This window comes from Stenella coeruleoalba (genome assembly GCF_951394435.1).
Source record: "Stenella coeruleoalba genome assembly, chromosome: 15".
Taxonomy (NCBI): Eukaryota; Metazoa; Chordata; class Mammalia; order Artiodactyla; family Delphinidae; genus Stenella; species Stenella coeruleoalba.
The window spans coordinates 29,894,597-29,912,654 of NC_137161.1; the positions used below are offsets into that span (position 1 = coordinate 29,894,597).

At 40.5% G+C, this 18,058-nt stretch overlaps 1 protein-coding gene across 5 annotated transcripts in view; it reads left to right on the plus strand.

The window, feature by feature from the left end:
- ATRN (attractin) overlaps nt 1-18,058 on the plus strand; it is a 176,384-nt gene that overhangs the window by 98,557 nt on the left and 59,769 nt on the right. For all 5 annotated transcript variants that reach the window (XM_079944490.1, XM_079944494.1, XM_079944491.1 and 2 more), the window contains exons 19-24: nt 1,921-2,058; nt 5,103-5,196; nt 7,051-7,103; nt 11,046-11,140; nt 14,577-14,655; nt 16,402-16,559. In XM_079944490.1, the coding sequence (XP_079800616.1) occupies nt 1,921-2,058; nt 5,103-5,196; nt 7,051-7,103; nt 11,046-11,140; nt 14,577-14,655; nt 16,402-16,559 (617 nt within the window). The remainder of the gene's footprint in view (nt 1-1,920; nt 2,059-5,102; nt 5,197-7,050; nt 7,104-11,045; nt 11,141-14,576; nt 14,656-16,401; nt 16,560-18,058) is intronic.

The following is an 18,058-nucleotide window of genomic DNA, read 5'->3' on the forward strand; positions in this document are numbered from 1 at the left end:
TTTTGTTTTGCATCTGATTTTGTTTTATCCTTTTCATTTTGCAAGGTCTCTAAATATTGTGAAGGTTTGTTCCAGAGCTTGCTTTCTTATTTTATGAATGCAGTGATCTCTGAAACCTCCTTGAATTTGCTAAAATTAGTATTTTTCATTCTCTTAATTTTCTTGCATTAATCCTTCCTTCAGAGTTAGTCGTTCCGTGTGTTTATCTAGGTGGTGCTTTTAGGTTGATGATTTTCTCATACTAGTGATTCCTCAAGGTTGATTTGTATTTATAACTGAATGTCTAGGCTTATGCGTACTGGGTGTCGTGAAGGTGTGGTGTGATATCCTAAGGGAGAGGCTGACTAGCTAGTACCAGGGCTCTCCAGCTCTGGTCTGCTCTGGCTGTTGTTGAATGGTCTGCATTCCTTACACAGTGGAGGAAGGAAGGAGCAACGGACCAGGTGTGTGGATGCATTTGGCATGTTCATGGTTGTGCCGTGTGCCTCCCCACTTCGGGCGTTCTGGCTAGAAATTCAGTGCTTCAGAAGTATCTCTCAGTACTTCTCATAGCGCCTTTTCCTCTTATCCCTAACCCTTGTTTTTACGTTTCTTCTGTAATTTCAGTGAGATCTTGAAGGGGAAGAGAGAGAGAAGCATTTGTTCAATCTTTTTATCTTGAACCAGAATACAGATATTTTGGTAAATGATTTTAGGTATTACATTTTTTGTGTGTTGTGCTTTGCCCTTTTGCTATGTGCACAGTTGCTCATCTTCACAGGAAAAACATGTATAGTCCCCAGATCTTAAGCAATTTTGGTGGAATATTTGATGTAGTCATTTTTAAGTTCTTCAGTTGCAGTCTATTTAAAACAACTCAAATACCTACAGGGATGGGGTAGAAAGCAGGTGGGTAAACAGAACAGGTGCAAGGCCATGGAAAGTTGTCAAGGTGGAGACTGTATGACATTGACCAACCAAGACAGATCTGTAAAAGAGCAGATCTTAAATGTTTCACCACAAAAAAGAAATGGTAATTATGTGACATGATGCAGGTGTTAGCTATAGCTATGGTGGTCATCATTTTGTAGTAAGTGTATCAAATCAACACATTGTATACTTTAAATGTGCACTTTAGATTTACACAATGTTGTATGTCAGTTATGTCTCAATAGAGCTAAGGAGAAAAAAAGACAGGTCTGCTTACAGGTTGTGCACTACATGAGTGGCCCCACCTGAAGTATGCAGTGCACAACTGTCCTGAGCAGCCCTGAGAGGTCCAGGCCTCATATGCCTTTCTAGTTGTAAACTCCTGTATGCATCAGGAATCAGTAATTCCACTTATAGAAATGTTTACATATAAACATGGTTATTTTTCTAAAAATGAAAAATTGAAAGCAAACTAAATATCAAAATGTAATGGTTAAGTGACTGTTTGGCTTCATAGAAATCATTCTGCCATTTAAAGTTTTGTTTATGATAGGTAAAATAATGTGGTAAAATAATTGTGATCTACATTTTAAAAAATCAAAATTGAATATTAATATGAACACAACTGTGTAAAACTGTATAGAAAAAAATATTGGAAGGAAGGATCCAAATGTGGACAGTGATCTCTGGGTGGTGAAATTGTATATGATTTTTTTTCCCTTTCCTTGTATTTTTCAAATTTACTATCATGAGCATATATTATTTTTACAATTAATAACAACAAAAACTTTTTTTTTAATGGCTCTGGACTTTCACCTTGCTTGGTATATTTCTGATTTTCCTGAATTAGCTCTTTTTTGATGTTTTGATCTTATTTCTCAAACTAGTTTTTAGTAGTTTTGATGATTATTTAGAAGCAATAAGGAACTTAGATAGTTGCAAATAAATCTTGTGGAACATACTCCACCCAGCTCTACCATAGGAAAAGCCCCTTAAAATTCTTTCTTTCAGCTTGCCAGTGCAATGGCCACAGCAAATGCATTAATCAGAGTATCTGTGAGAAGTGTGAAAACCTGACCACGGGCAAGCATTGTGAGACCTGCATATCTGGCTTCTATGGTGATCCGACCAATGGGGGAAAATGTCAACGTAAGTCAAATTTTTCAGGGTTACTGATTGCAAACCAGGTGGCACATAATGCATCTGTTTGACTTGTATATCTTGGAGGAAAAAAGCCACTTGGTTTCAGATATTGCATTTCTTAAGTTATACTTGTCAGGAGCTCAGCTGAGTTGGGGGAGAGAGAGCAGAGCTGCCTGGTGTCAGAGTAGCCATTAAAGCAACTAGTCAAAAATGAAGGACTTCCCTGGTGGTCCAGTGGTTAAGATTGCACGCTCAATGCAGGGGGCCCGGGTTTGATCCTTGGTTAAGGAACTAGATCCCACATGCCGCAACATGAGCCTGCATGCCACAACTAAAGCTCCCCTGTGAGGCAACGAAGATCCTGCATGCCACAACTAAGACCCAGCGCAGCCAAATAAATAAATATTAAAAAGAAAAAAATGAGGAAGTTAAGCCTTTAATCACTTACTCTGATGGTATAAGCAAGAGGCTTACACTGGAGAAAGCACTGACTCCCCTTGTTCCACTATCCCTCCTGGAATGGTGCTCTGGTTGAGCGTCAAGTGGATCAGCATAGGCTTCAGGGAAAACTTGTTGTTAAGGGAGCCCTGAACCAAAAGGCCCAGCAAAAAGCCTTTTATGGCCCCTGGGGTCAGGAGGGAGGGTGAAGGGGAAGGACTAAGAGTGGAAAAGTACCTGGGACTGAGTGGGTAAAGCCTCTTTGAGGTTCCCCTCCTCCTCCATATGGAAACTCAGCAGAGGTGACTGAAGAAGACCTCTGCCCAAGGCTTCAGATAAAGAGACCTAGGAATGAAGATTCCTGAGCTAGGAATGCAAATATGTGAAAGAGAGTGGCTGGCCAGGTGACCTGAGACCTTGACTCAGCCCCCCTCAGAGACTTCCACCCAGGCTGGTGTGGGGAGGGCAGTTTTCCTGGTGTGGCCCACCAGGGAAAGCCTTTGTCATTGTCTATGGTTTGGCCTCAAAAATCACATGTAGGTTTTTAACCAGGAGCTGGACTCCTCAATACTTCTACTATTTTTAAAGATTTAAGTAGTCCCATGTTTCCCCATACATGTCAAATAGATTCCTGTAAGTAGTAGGACACTTTATTGTTAGTACACAAATTATATTTTTTAAAATGACAAGTGATACCAATAAACTACTTTTTGGTTTGTTCTAGTTTATAGTGGAAAGACCCATCAGGTCTGAGTAGGAAAATAAATAAGAAAGGAAAATCTCTACCTACTCGTCACATCCCACCTCCAAACTCCTTAGCATGGTTCTTGAGAATCTGACCCCAGAGCATCCAGAAGAGAGTTAGTGTCCTAGTGGAACCTCTCTGGGGTTTAGTTCCTTCATCTGTAAAATGGGGATAGTAGGGTGGTTGTTGAAATGAAAGCAGTCAGCAGGACATAACAGGTAGATGTGAGCAATTATTATTACTCTTCTGATGTCCTTTCTTACCACTCTTAAGTAAAATTTCTTGCTCAGATTAAAAGGTATTAAGTAAAACTTTTTTCACTCTTTGTGAATAGATTTCATCCATTAGACAGAAATCAGAGTACCTGACATTATTGAGTGGTGAGTATATACAAGGCATTGTGCTGGTAGCTACCTGAGACAGTGCTGCTTTTATTATCCCCAGGATCAAGTAGCCTGCCCAGGGTCTCACTGAGATTTGGCCATGCTGAGAACCATATCCAGGATGTGTGACTTTAGCTGTTGGGCCTGGTTGTGCCACTGTGAGGGTACCATCGTCCCCATATCTTCAGCTCTTATCTTAGAAAAATTACATTCTCCTCTGTGGCATCTGTGGGGCCCGAGTACAGTTGTTCAGAACTCAGAGGTAGCTTTATTTTTCAGAGTCGCAATCCATAATAGAAAGCATGATTTAAAAATACTGTGAGTGACACCAAGTCTTTAATGTTTTCTTCTTAGAATTGTATAGTCCTTAAGCTATGGATAACAGCGATGATTTTTTGAATGCTTACTGTGTTTTATTCATGTGTTATCTCATTTAATCCTCCCCAAAACCCTACAGGATAGGCACTGTTATTATCCCTGTCACATGGATGAGGAGGCTGACTTAGAAAGGGAGCTAAGTGGAGGGACCTGAATTCAAACTCAGGCAAACTGAACTTTAGGCCTTTGCTTTTGTTAACACACTGCACCTCTCTCCATCCTCAGTAGAGCCCAGAGTTGAACGCTAGTGTTTCTTACTCCAGCATAAATTTTCTTCCCCACTGCACTATTCTATTCATAGGTTTCTTTGGATTTTTTTCCCCCACCGGATTTCTTTTAAAAGTACACCTGTCTCCAGCCTAATACTTTTAATTTATTCACAGAAAAACAGTTTGTAGAGTGAAAAGGTATTGAGCAAAAGGACTCATTTATTTCACCTGGAGTATAAAGTTTGTCATAGCTCACACCTGTGTGTTGGATGAAAGAAGGTGGAGATGTGTTGGTGGCTAGATGAGGGAGATGAAAAGAGTCATTTGCTGTTAAGGAAGAAGGCGGCAGACAAGGGTGTGAATCCTAGAGGGCCGCTGAAACACTGACCTGCCATTGGAATCCTGCCTCAGAAGCGTGGCCATTGTGGAGAAGTCTCCTCAGCTAAGGCAGAGCTTAGCCAGACCAACCCTCCCCCCAGAGGACAGTCATCACTCAGAGGTCTCTGAGGACGGGGACTTAGTCTGTGTGCCATACTGGAGATGCTTCAGAAATGTTTATTGAGTGAATGAGAGAATGGTGGTAGTGAAAAACAGAGTCTATTGCAAAGATGTTTGCAAAGTCTATTGCAGAGGGATGACCTCATTGGCAGCAGACACTGACATTTCTCTTTCCTCCTGGCCTGTGACTTTGGCTTCTTTACTGTTGCCTTGACATTATTTGAGATAAATCACTAGCTAAAAAACAAGAATTGTACCCCTTAAATGAATGCATTTATTTTACCTGCCTTTCCTGTTGAATCCAGTTGAGATAATGTTATTTGTTTTAGGGAAAGTCTCTAATAGTGGTAATCTTTTAAGCCAGTTGTGACCACCTGCTTTCCTTTTCCTTCTCCCCAGCATGCAAGTGCAATGGGCACGCGTCGCTGTGCAATACCAACACGGGCAAGTGCTTCTGCACCACCAAGGGTGTCAAGGGGGACGAGTGCCAGCTGTGAGTACCACACTCCCGGGACTCCTGCCACAGGCCACACCTCATCAGGGAGGGCCGAGGGGCTGTGAAACTGCCTGAACCCCAAGAGCCACCCTTTTTTCTCTGGGCCTTGTTGCCGTGGGCTCTGAGGGATCCCCAAGTTGACTGATTTGAAATTTTGCCCTTTCTACTTCAGATAGGTGTAATTTAGTCACCCTTCGTACTGGGAAGTTTGTCAGTTTAGCAGTAATTCCTTAATGGCTCTTTAAATCACAATTTTATGTTTGAGTGACACTGACAGTTCCTTGCTTTCTGACTTGGATTAGTCTTTTAACTTCAGTAACGACTTGATTTTTGTCATGTCAGGAGATTTTCCTAAAAGATAGAGTTAGAAGAGCTGGTATTCCAGGACAGTATTTTATTTGGCATTTTGGTTGTCTAATAGTAGAGAGGTCATCTTGCCTTTAACACACCCTCCCTGTTCTAGCATTTTCCTTGGTGAAGTATGTCAAACATGTTTCGGGGAAGAGTTTGGAGTTCCCATCCATGAGGATGCAAACAGCATCAGGCAGATGTGGGGATTCAGCCCTGGCTGTGCCTCCACTGAGTAGGGTGCTGTTGAGGCAAATCACTTAAAATGAGGTGTTAAGCCTCATTTTCCCCATCTATCAATAGTGAGGCTAGTGGTAATTGTTTTTAGTGTCCTGGTGAGTTGAAACAAGAGAGATTATTCCCCAGTTTCTCTCTCCCTCACCAGAAAACCTCATAAAATAAGCTCTAAATTTAATTTTTAAATCTAGGTTCCTTTAAATAGAAAAATGTAATAGAGCAAAATTAATCACCCCTGCCTTCAGTTAATGGTATACAACAAAGAAATGAAGTGTAGGTCTAGTGAAAGACTTTCTCTTTAGGAAATTTTAAATATAAACAAGTGCTGATAATCACTCTAGATAAAAAGACACAACATCCTTGTATTATTTATCTGGCAAAAGTACTTGACCCAAGCTTTCCCCTCCTTTCCTCACAGTTCATAGCTATTGTGCCTGCCTGAATCACTTTGTAAAGTGGGAGCCTGGGTTTTACTGATGTTCATAGATGATATTTATGAGGAAATTAATCATTCTTTTTTACTAGAACTTATTTTTTTCTCCAGACTGATGAACCATGTCCAAGGGTTGTTTTTGGTTTTTTATTTTTTAAGTGATTCTTGGTTTTTAGCCTTCTCTCACTTGTATTTAAAGAACAGGTTCAATTTATCCAGGAAAAGTGAAAAATGAATATATGAAAAATGTTTTTTTTTTTTTTTCAGTAACAGCTCTGATTTTATTGCAGTAATAAAAACAGACAGCTAGATGGCCCTAGGAGAAAAACACATGTAAGATAGCCGTTCTTCCACTTAGCCACCATTTACATCTTTTGGCATAATCTTTTCTAAACAGTTTGCCTTTGCCACAGTCTCATCCACACCCACACATTCCAAAATGGATAAAAACTTAATTACTTTATTAGCAACTAACCACAGGTAAGTCAATTTGAAAAATGTTTTAACTGCACTTGTAGAAGAATATTTAGTCCATACAAAAGTGAACATGTGTTTTTCGTGATAATAGGATCTAAATTTTATTTTATTTGAATTTATCTCATGTGCTTTGGCAAATGTTTATCAGTTGGTGGTGGTGTGAACTGCTGGGCAGTCAGCATTGAAAATGAATGCAAAGTCTTGTTAGTCCATCTGATTTGAGTAACAGTGAAGAATGTAATTGTACTGACTCAAAAACTGGTAGTTTATATAAAAAGATCTACTTGATTTTAAAGTGAATGTTGATTCTGTTTTAAGTAACAACAGAAAATAATCTTCATTTTGTTTCCCCCTAGATGTGAAGTAGAAAATCGATACCAAGGAAACCCTCTCAAAGGAACATGTTACTGTAAGTGTTTTTGCAGTTCTCATTTGTCTAGAAGCAAAGTAGTTCAGTAAAACATTATTTTCTTTAACATGGTTTGAGAATGATAAGTGCTATAGGAATATAGTAACCACCCATAGAAGTGTCGCCTAATCTGATGTGTTACAGTCTATTAAATTTAATACATATGTAAACTATTTTAGGCTGCTTTAATTCTGGTTATGGTTTATATCAGTATGTCCATAGCAGATATCAGGGAAGAGTACAGAGATATACGTCTCTGGCTTTCCTAATTTATATTCTCTTGAAACCTTATTTCATTTGCCATTATGTGGTTGGGGTCATTGTATGTCATATTTTAGGATCGATCAAACACAGAATTCTTAAAATATAGTTGAAGTTATTCCCTCTGAAACTGATTTGTGTTAACCACCTCTCTAGGAACTAATATGTAAAATAAAATATCTAGTGATTAACTTACAGTGAACAGTAAATCTGGAAAGGTGACCAGGTCCTTATGGGTAAATGCATTTTCTTCCTGTAGGAGAATCCACATACTAGGTCAGATTATGGAACCAAAGGAAAATGAGCTAATGTTTTCACATTCTGTTATAATTATATACTGGCTTTTCTGGGTAAAATAATGTCCACTCAAAATTCATGTCCAGCTAGAACCTATAAATGTGTTTTTCTAGAAAAAAACAAGAGAAAAACTTCATGACCTTGTATATGGGAAGGTTCTTAGATGTGATACGAAAAGCACAATTCATAAAAGAAAAACTCATTTATTGGGACTTATCAAAATTTAAAACTTGTGTTTTTAAAAAATACTGTTTAAAAAGTAAAAAACAAGGGACTTCCCTGGTGGTGCAGTGGTTAAGAATCTGCCTGCCAGTTCAGGGAACACGGGTTCAATCCTTGGTCTGGGAAGATCCCACATGCCATGGAGCAACTAAGCCCATGCGCCACTACTGAGCCTGTGCTCTAGAGCCCGCAAGCCACAACTGCTGAGCCTGCATGCCACAACTACTGAAGCCCACGCACCTAGAGCCCTTGCTCCACAACAAGAGAAGCCACCACAGTGAGAAGCCCACACACGGCAACGAAGAGTAGGCCCCACTCCACAACTAGAGAAAGCTCACGCGCAGCAATGAAGACCCAACGCAGCCAAAATTAAATAAATAAATTAATTTTAAAAAAAGTAAACAACCAGCTACAGACTAAGGAAAATGTTTACAAAGCGTATCTTTGATTAAGAGTTTATATTTAGAATATATAAAGAACTCTTACAACTGGATAAGGGGACAATTTCAGTTAAAAACAGACAAAGATTTGAATAGACATTTCACCAAAGAAGATAGACGAATTGCCAATAAGCACTTGAAGAAATGTGTAACATTATTAGACATTTGGGATATGTGTATTAAAACCACAATGAGGGGGCTTCCCTGGTGGCGCAGTGGTTGAGAGTCCGCCTGCCAGCGCAGGGGACACGGGTTCGAGCCCTGGTCCGGGAAGATCCCACATGCCGTGGAGCAGCTAGGCCCATGCGCCACAACTGCTGAGCCTGCGCTCTGGAGCCCAACGAGCCACAACTACTGAGCCCGCGTGTCACAACTACTGAGGCCCGCGCTCCTGGAGCCCGTGCTCTGCAACGGGAGAGGCCACCGCAACGAGAGGCCCGTGCACTGCAACGGAGAGTGGCCCCCGCTCGCTGCAACTGGAGAGAGCCCACGCACAGCAACGAAGACCCAATGCAGCCAAAAGTAAATAAATTAAATAAATTAAAAAAAAAACACACAATGAGGGGGCTTTCCTGGTGGCGCAGCAGTTAAGAATCCACCTGCCAATGCAGGGGACACGGGTTCGAGCCCTCGTCCGGGAAGATCCTACATGCCGCTGAGCAGCTAAGGCCATGTGCCACAACTACTGAGCCTGTGCTCTAGAGCCCGTGAGCCACAACTGCTGAGCTCACGCACCACAGCTACTGAAGCCCGCCTGCCTAGAGCCCGTGCGCTGCAACAAAAGAAGCCACTGCAATGAGAAGCCCATGCACCGCAACGAAGAGTAGCCCCCGCTAGCCACAACTAGAGAAAGCCCGCACGCAGCAACAAAGACCCAACGCAGCCAAAAAAAAAAACCAAACACACAGTGAGATACACCCCTAGAATGACTAGAATCAAAAGCCAATACAGTGGCTTAATAAAAGACAACTGGATTCTCATATATGCTTCTGCATTCAATCTGTTGCACTATGTCTCTTTGGTTAAAGTACACACAAAAAAAACCTGGCCCCACCAAACATATAGTTAGAAATGGATGGAGTGTTTAAATAACCTTTTCAGGTAACTGGGTATTATCCTTTGATACCATATCAAAGCTAGGCAACTGGTCATATCTTAAAGGTTAGTTTAGGGCTTCCCTGGTGGCGCAGTGGTTGAGAGTCCGCCTGCCGATGCAGGGGACACGGGTTCGTGGCCCGGTCCGGGAAGATCCCACATGCCGCGGAGCGGCTGGGCCTGCGCGTCCAGAGCCTGTGCTCCACAACGGGAGAGGCCACAACAGTGAGAGGCCCACGTACAGCCAAAAAAAAAAAGGTTAGTTTATAATGTGAAACCTGAAACCATATCAATTAATTTTTTGTAATCTGGTACCTTATATTTCTCTATCTTGAAAAATAAAAGCCAATACCAAGTTTTAGCAATGATGTGGAGAAAGTGAAACCCTTTTAAATTTTTTGTGGGAATATAAAATGGTTTTCCACTTTGGAAAATCATTTGGCAGTTTTTTGAACAGTTAAAAATAAACTTACCAACAACTCCCCATTTCCCTCTTCCCCTACCCTCTAACAACCACCATTCTACTTTGTCTATATGAATTTGACTATTCTAGGTACTTCATATAAGTGGAAATATATAGTATTTGTCTTTTTGTGATCCATTTATTTCATTTAGCATAATGTCCTCAAGGTTCATTCATGTTGTAGCATGTGTCACAATTTCCTTTCTCTTTAAGACTGAGTGATATTCCATTGAATGTATATACCATATTTTGTTTATCCATTCGTCTGTTGATGGACACTTGGTTTGCTTCCACCATTGGGCTATGATCTCTTTGGCTGCTATGAACATGGTTGTACAAATAGCCCTTCAGGATCCTACTTTCAGTTCTTTTGGTATATACTCAGAAGTGGAATTGCTGGATCATTTGGTAATTCTATTTTAATTTTTTGAGGAACTGCCATACTGTTTTTCACAGCAGCTGCACCATTCCCACCAGCAGTGCACAAGGGTTCCAATTTCTCCACATCCTCACCAACACTTTTTTCGGTGGTAGCCATCCTACTACAGGTGATGTGTTATCTCATTGTGGTTTTGATTTGTATTTCCCTAATGATCATTGATGTTGAGCACCTTTTCATGTGCTTATTGGCCATTTGTATATCTTCTTTGGAGAACTATCTATTCAAGTCTTTGCCCATTTTTAAATCGGGTTGTTGAATTGTGCAGTACTTCTTAGAATTAAATTATACCATCTTTAGCCAGTAGGCTCTTTTTCAAGCTATGTTCTTTTGCTACATTACATTAGTCTTTGAATGCTTTCTTGCTTTCTAGAATAAGATAGCTGAGGCACATATTCCTTGCCCCAAACCTGAAATCAACCATTTTTACTTGGAGTCTTGGTTTCTTTTATACCATTAATTTATAGCTTTGTATCCTTAAGCATAAATAGATGCTCAATTAATATTTCTAGGTAAGTTAGCTTGGAGCCTAAAATCTCAACCAGGGTGATGATACAAGGAGGTTTTGGTGGGTTAACTCAAACAAAATGACATTACCCACAGACTTTGCCAAAAGTGCTTTCCTGGCTGTTGAATGTTTATGAGAAAATCAATCTGTATCTCTAGAGACCTATTCTGTTTTGTTTTGTTTCAGTTGTTAAATACACATTTCTTTCTTTCCATAGATACTCTTCTTATTGACTATCAGTTCACCTTTAGCCTATCCCAGGAAGATGACCGCTATTACACAGCCATCAATTTTGTGGCTACACCTGATGAAGTAAGATTTAAAAGTCTTCTTACTTTGTTTTGAATTTGTGTGGAACTTTTTCTTGGTCACTATGGATAGAAGCACTGCCTTAGCAGCGGTCTCCAGAAGTGGAGTCCACAGGATGATGTTTAGAGGTACAGGAAAGAAATGTTAGAATCTACATTTATCTCCTTTGTATTTAAAAGGTAAGATTTACCATGTTGTTAAGATTTTTTTTTCTTTTTTTGCAGTATGCGGGCCTCTCACTATTATGGCCTCTCCTGTTGCAGAGCACAGGCTCCAGACGGGCAGGCTCAGCGGCCATGGCTCACAGGCCTAGCCGCTCCGCGGCATATGGGATCTTCCCGGACTGGGGCACAAACCCGTGTCCCCTGCATCGGCAGGCGGACTCTCAACCACTGCGCCACCAGGGAAGCCCCATGTTGTTAAGATTTACCATGATCTGATATACAGAGTGACACTGACTCCACACATACTTGGTTTGCCCATCAGCCCATCACAGCCCCATACAGGAAAGGAAAGGAGACTGCAAGGGGAACTTCCCTGTTAGGGGGGCAGTGTCAGAACCGAGATTTACTCTCTCAGAATGGAAATTAATACCAGTGATGCCAGACAGGTGACATTTATGCTCCTAGAATGAGTTCCTATCCTCATTAGGAGGTAAAAACAGTGAAGAAGTAAGCCAGAAATAATTGAAATTACTAAGGTAACTATTTGAAATGTATTTTTATATCTACTGTTGTTAATGGTAAACCCCAACCTGCCATAAGGTATTACCTAGAGGTAAAAGGGAGCCAACACAGTATGACATTTAAAAGTAAAGCATCTAGAATATGAACACGCACCTATATGATTTCTTCAGTGAAATATAAAGTCATTTAATACCTACTCTGGTACATAATGAAATTTTACTAAACCTAATGGTAAATTATTTAGGGCCCTCCTTGGAGGTTTCTTATTTCTCATCAACATACACAAAGCCATTTACCATTACAAAAATACAATGAATGGGGCTTCCCTGATGGCGCAGTGGTTGAGAGTCCGCCTGCCAATGCAGGGGACACGGGTTCGTGTCCCGGTCTGGGAAGATCCTACATGCCGCGGAGCGGCTGGGCCTATGAGCCATGGCTGCTGGGCCTGCACATCCGGAGCCTGTGCTCCGCAACGGGAGAGGCCACAACAGTGAGAGGCCCGCATACCGCAAAAAAACAAAACAAAACAAAAATTACAATAAATGTAACAAATAATACATGGAAAACAATATGATAATAAGCCAAAGTGCATTCCTTTGATAACAGATGTTATCAACAAGCACTGCTAAATTTAAGAAATAAATAAATCAGTAGTAAAATGAAGTCCAGTGTGGGATATTCACAATTAAATGAAAGTAAGATTTGTTTTTTGTATTCCACTTCAATGATAAAATTAAGAAGAGATGTACTAGAGAAGATACATTCTCATGAGTGAATAGCTTTTTAAGTAAAAATAATAAATGACTTTCAATGAAAATGTTTTGTGGAAAAATTGTGTTGGTATATCATTTCAGTGGCTGTACTGACCAGAATTTTTTTTTAATTTTTTAGGATAAGGCTATAGCAAAAGTACCACACATGAAATTTATTTACTGCCTTGTTTCTCTTATGACAGAATATTTAATAGTTACACAATGTATGTGTCCTGTCTTTTACAAAAGCATCAAGATTTCAAGGTTATTAATCCTTTCCAGGGAAAGAAGTAATTGCTAGTAATGTGCTACCAGCAAACATTAAAAAATAGGGAATTCCCTGGCGGTCCAGTGTTTAGGACTCCATGCTTCCACTGCAGGGGGCACGGGTTTGATCCTTGATCAGGGAACTAAGATCCCACGTGCCGTGACGCAGCTCAATAAATAAATAAACACTTGAGCTGTCCCTTTAAGAGGATGGTGAGGCCTTATCAATAAATGAGAAGGTAACTGCTTTATGAGAGAAACTTCTGGTTTGGAGATCACGTTTTGGAAATAGCTGTTTGGAAATGCTTCTATTGTTGTAATTTTTGTGCTGTAAAAACTATCAAAAGAACGCTCTTTAAAATCTTAATTTTCTAACCTGTTTTAAAAATCTTTCAATGTGAAGAATTTCAGCAGGATTGGATTCAAAAATATAAAATGCAACATCTGACTCATTTGGAAAAACAGTTTTTTGACCCCAAGAAAGAGATTTATTAGCCAAATTTCAGGGAAAACTAAAAATTAGTATCATGATTTACCCAACACTACTGACAGTGCTCTTCTTCCAGCTGGCCCAACACATTCCTCAGAGATACCTTTTTCAGTCATTAAAACCGAGAGTCACAATAAATTAAACTAGCTCTTCAAACTGCTGTATCTCTAAGTGGTATACAAAGTTTTCAAAGGTAATAAGACATATTCTGTCATATTTCTCTTGAAATAATATTTTTAGTGAGAGAAAAATGTTCTTAATCATGGATGAAGACAATTTAAAGTTTTTAAATTTAGTTTATTTCAGCTTTATGTGCTATTCCTTAAAAACCACTTCCATTGGGCTTCCCTGGTGGTGCAGTGGTTGAGAGTCCACCTGCCAATGCAGGGGTTTGTGCCCCGGTCCGGGAAGATCCCACATGCCGCAGAGCGGCTGGGCCCATGAGCCATGGCCGCTGAGCCTGCGCGTCCGGAGCCTGTGCTCCATGATGGGAGAGGCCACAACAGTAAGAGGCCCGTGTACTGCAAACAAACAAACAAACAAACAAAAAAAAACCACTTCCATTTTGGAGAACTTTACACTGTATATAATCTATGGGTTCAGAAGTACATAGGTTTGATTTATAAGTTAATATAAATTGAGACACTTGACCAAGTGTTTTACTCTTCAGACATTTGGACAGGGCTGCCCAGAGGATCCTTAAGAGGCTGATTCCCTAACATAGGTCACGGGATGTAGGTCACTGTGCTCTGGTGAGGGTCTTTTTAAAAGGTACTTTTTCATGGAGTTAGGCATTTGATAAAGCATTAAATCCCATATACTTTTTTTTTAATTCAACTAATTTATTTATTTGGTTGCACTGGGTCTTGGTTATGGCAGGCGGGCTCCTTAGTTGTGGCATGAGAACTCTTAGTTGCGGCATGCATGTAGGATCTAGTTCCCTGACCAGGGATCAAACACGGGGCCCCTGCATTGGGAGCACAAAGTCTTAACCAGTGTGCCACCAGGGAAGTCCCTAAATCCCATATACTTTTATGGGAGGGAAATGAAATTTGTTTGGGGTATATTGCTTATGTTAAGGTTAAAAATTTTGCTGTTCTATAAGCATGAGTTTCTCTTAAGACATTAAAGTATCTTTTTGTAATTAAGAAAGTTGAGAGTAGTAAAATTTAACTACTGCTTTCTTTTAAAATCAGGAAACTGTTACAGTAATTCATTTTCTAATTATTTGTACATCTCATTAGCAAAATAGGGATTTGGACATGTTCATCAATGCCTCCAAAAACTTCAACCTCAACATCACCTGGGCTGCCAGCTTCTCAGGTAAAGACATACCTAGAGAAGACCTTCCGAGTGGAGATAATTGATTGAGAAAGAGTTGAGAAAAGGGGCTCTGGAGACAGACAGATGGGTTTGAAACCCACTTTTGCCACTTATTAGCTGGAAGACCTTGAGCAAGTTTCTAAAATCTATCTCTAGACCCTTAGGGTTATTCATCTTAAAGAGAAGGTAATAATACTTATACTGTAGATTAAATTTGGCTATACCTGTCAGTGCCTGCCATGGTATCAAGATCAGTACATGCTCACGACCCCTGCCCTACTACCACCATTAATACCATTGCTGCAGCCTCTGCTGTGGTGCTGCCATCATCATCTCCATCCATGCTTCAGAAGTGAAAAATGCAATTGACTCAGTTTCAAGAAAAGGAAACATTTTTAATAGAATGAGATTTTAGTAGGTACAGGGGAAAATGTACTTTGGGAATTAAATAAAACTCTAAGAGCACAGCTTTTGCTGTCTTGTTTATCTTACAGTGATTTACTAAAGATCCTCTGAGCAGAAAATCTAAAGAAAGAAAGGGTGGCCCTGATGTAGTGGTTAAGAATGTAGCTCAGCAGACCTAGATTTGAATTCTCCCTGTTACTTGTTTTCTGAGCTAGTTTCCGCAGGTATGAAATGGGATAATAAAAACAGCCGTGTAGAATGTTCTGAGAATTAAATGAGATAATAAATGAAGTACTCAGTGTAAGTGCTAGAAACATGGGATATTCTCATCAAATGGTAATTATGTTTCATCATCATTATTACTATCACAATACTGTTTTTTGGTCAAAACACAATCAGTTAGACTGAAACAAAATAAAAACATTACTTTGCACATCACTTTGTGTTCATCATATCTTAAAAGATTGTGTAGAATTCAGAAAAGGTTCAGAAACTTGCAGTGAGGAGAGGTCTTTAAGAAAAAGTCTGGATTATCAAAGCCTTTGTTTGGAGAAGGGTGGCATCCCTGAGTATGTGATTGATTTACAATGACAGTCTCAATGAGGACCAGCCAATCTGGCTTCAGTCACAGGATTTAACTCAGACATGGGAAAAGCCTATTTCATGAATCTTTATAAACACTAGAATTCCTGGCTGAGGGACAATGTGGAATGTTGAAGGACTGCCTGGGAATAGGATAGGTTTATATCAGATTGGGGGGATTTAGAGTCAGTTGTAGCTGGTAGCAGAAGGGACTGAGTGACCCCTAGAGCTCCTTCCTCCCTGCTGCTGTTGAGACTTGCGGTCACTGCTAGTTAAAAAGTGAGGGCTGAATCCGTGTCCCTGGTATGGGGGATCTAGAGCACTGCCAAACAGCTTTAAGGGGGCAGTGCAAAGCAAATGAAGTGTTGTGGGCAGAATGAATGCCATTGCTTGTTAATAAGATTCTAGTGGTATCTGGATTTTCAAAGCCACATGTAGCCTGTTTCTGTGGGAGGAGTTGTAGGGGATCCTGGTAAAGTCATCTGGGTTAAGGGCATAGGCTTGTGTATCAGCCCTCCCAGCTTCAAATCCCAACTCTACTTCCTGGCTATGTGACCTGAGCCAAGTTACTTATTTTTCCTGAACCTGAGTTTTCTGATGTGTAAATGAGGATAATAGTTGTCACAATTAAATGAGATCGAGCTCTTAAAGGCCGTTTCTGGAACATAGTGTTTAATAAATGCTATTATCATTATTATTAGTGAGGGCAGATTCGGTCCCCTAAAAAGTCTCTTTATTTCATTCTTTTCTTCCTAACAGCTGGAACCCAGGCTGGAGAAGAGATGCCTGTTGTTTCAAAAACAAACATTAAGGAGTACAAAGATAGTTTCTCTAATGAGAAGTTTGATTTTCGCAACCACCCAAATATCACTTTCTTTGTTTATGTCAGTAATTTCACCTGGCCCATCAAAATTCAGGTAAGAAGTGCTTTTTAGTCTCATACTTGCAAAGATGGTGAAATGTCTGTAGTGAAACTAAATTCACTAATCTGTAACTTGCGGTAAACGAAATGTACAATATTAATATTGTTTTGCCTTTGTAATATCTGTGGTAAAGGAGTGCTGAGCACATACCATAAAAGAAGATTGTAGTGGGGCTGCCTTAAATCACTTATGAAGGAAATTTATAAGCACTTTTTAAATAAATTTATTTTTATTTATTTATTTTTGGCTGAGTTGGGTATTTGTTGCTGCACACGGGCTTTCTCTAGTTGCAGCGAGCGGGGGCTACTCTTTGTTGCGGTGCTTCTCACTGAAGTGGCTTCTCGTTCCGGGGCACAGGGTCTAGGTGCGTGGGCTTCAGTAATTGTGGCACGTGGGCTCAGTAGTTGTGGCTTGTGGGCTCTAGAGCACAGGCTCAGTAGTTGTGGCGCATGTAGTTGTTGCTCCGTGGCATGTGGGATCTTCCTGGACCAGGGATCGAACCCGTGTCCCCTGCATTGGCAGGTGGATTCTTAACCACTGTGCCACCAGGGAAGTCCCTGTAAGCACTTTTGAAAGCAAGTGATATATAACAGATTTGGTAATTACAACTGTATTTATTTCTTCATTAAGGACTTGTCACTAAAAAGCCTGTAGAGCTACACAAAGAGCTTCAATTCTGGAATGAGTAAGGTGCATATAAATGAAGCAAACACACATAACCAGTGAAAGCTGGCGTATGGAAAGTGCCATATGAGAAGATCCCCAAAATGCTATCAGGTCTTAAAGGAGCATAGGATGGAGGGTAATGGGGACACAGTGGAGGACAGTATAAGGTCACCTTAAGGGTTTAGGCCTTATAGTCAGACAGATGCAGGTTTGAGCCCTGACTGGCTCTTGTACAATTCCTGTAGCCTCTCCATGACTCAGATTCTTTGTACGTGTGACCTGAAAGGGTAGGTCTAAGGGTTCATGTTGCCTGCTGCAGCCACTGCTGCTATCAACCTGCCCCTTTTCTCTGTTCCCAGGGGACCAGTGCACTCCCTCTTATCCAGGCTTGACCCATGGCCCCATTTATGCTCTTTATAATCATCTGCCACTATGTCTTTGAGGCCTTGCCTCAGTACTTTCTGCTTTAACCCTCTTCATTTTGGGTAAAGGTGTGGAGTTCCGGGAAGGGTGGACTTTTGTTTATTTGTTTAATTTAATTTATTTTTTATACAGCAGGTTCTTATTAGTTATCTATTTTATACATATTAGTGTATATATGTCAATCCCAATCTCCCAATTCATCCCACCACCACCACCACCCTTTTCCCCCCCTTGGTGTCCATACGTTTGTTCTCTACATCTGTGTCTAAGGGTGGACTTAGGAACGACTGGTTCACCTTTAGCCGTGGAAACGTGGTCACTAGACTGGGGCTCTGGCTGCTTGCCAACTTTCAGTAGTGTGATCAAGTGAAGCAAGTCGCCACTGATCATTTGGGATGGGCTTG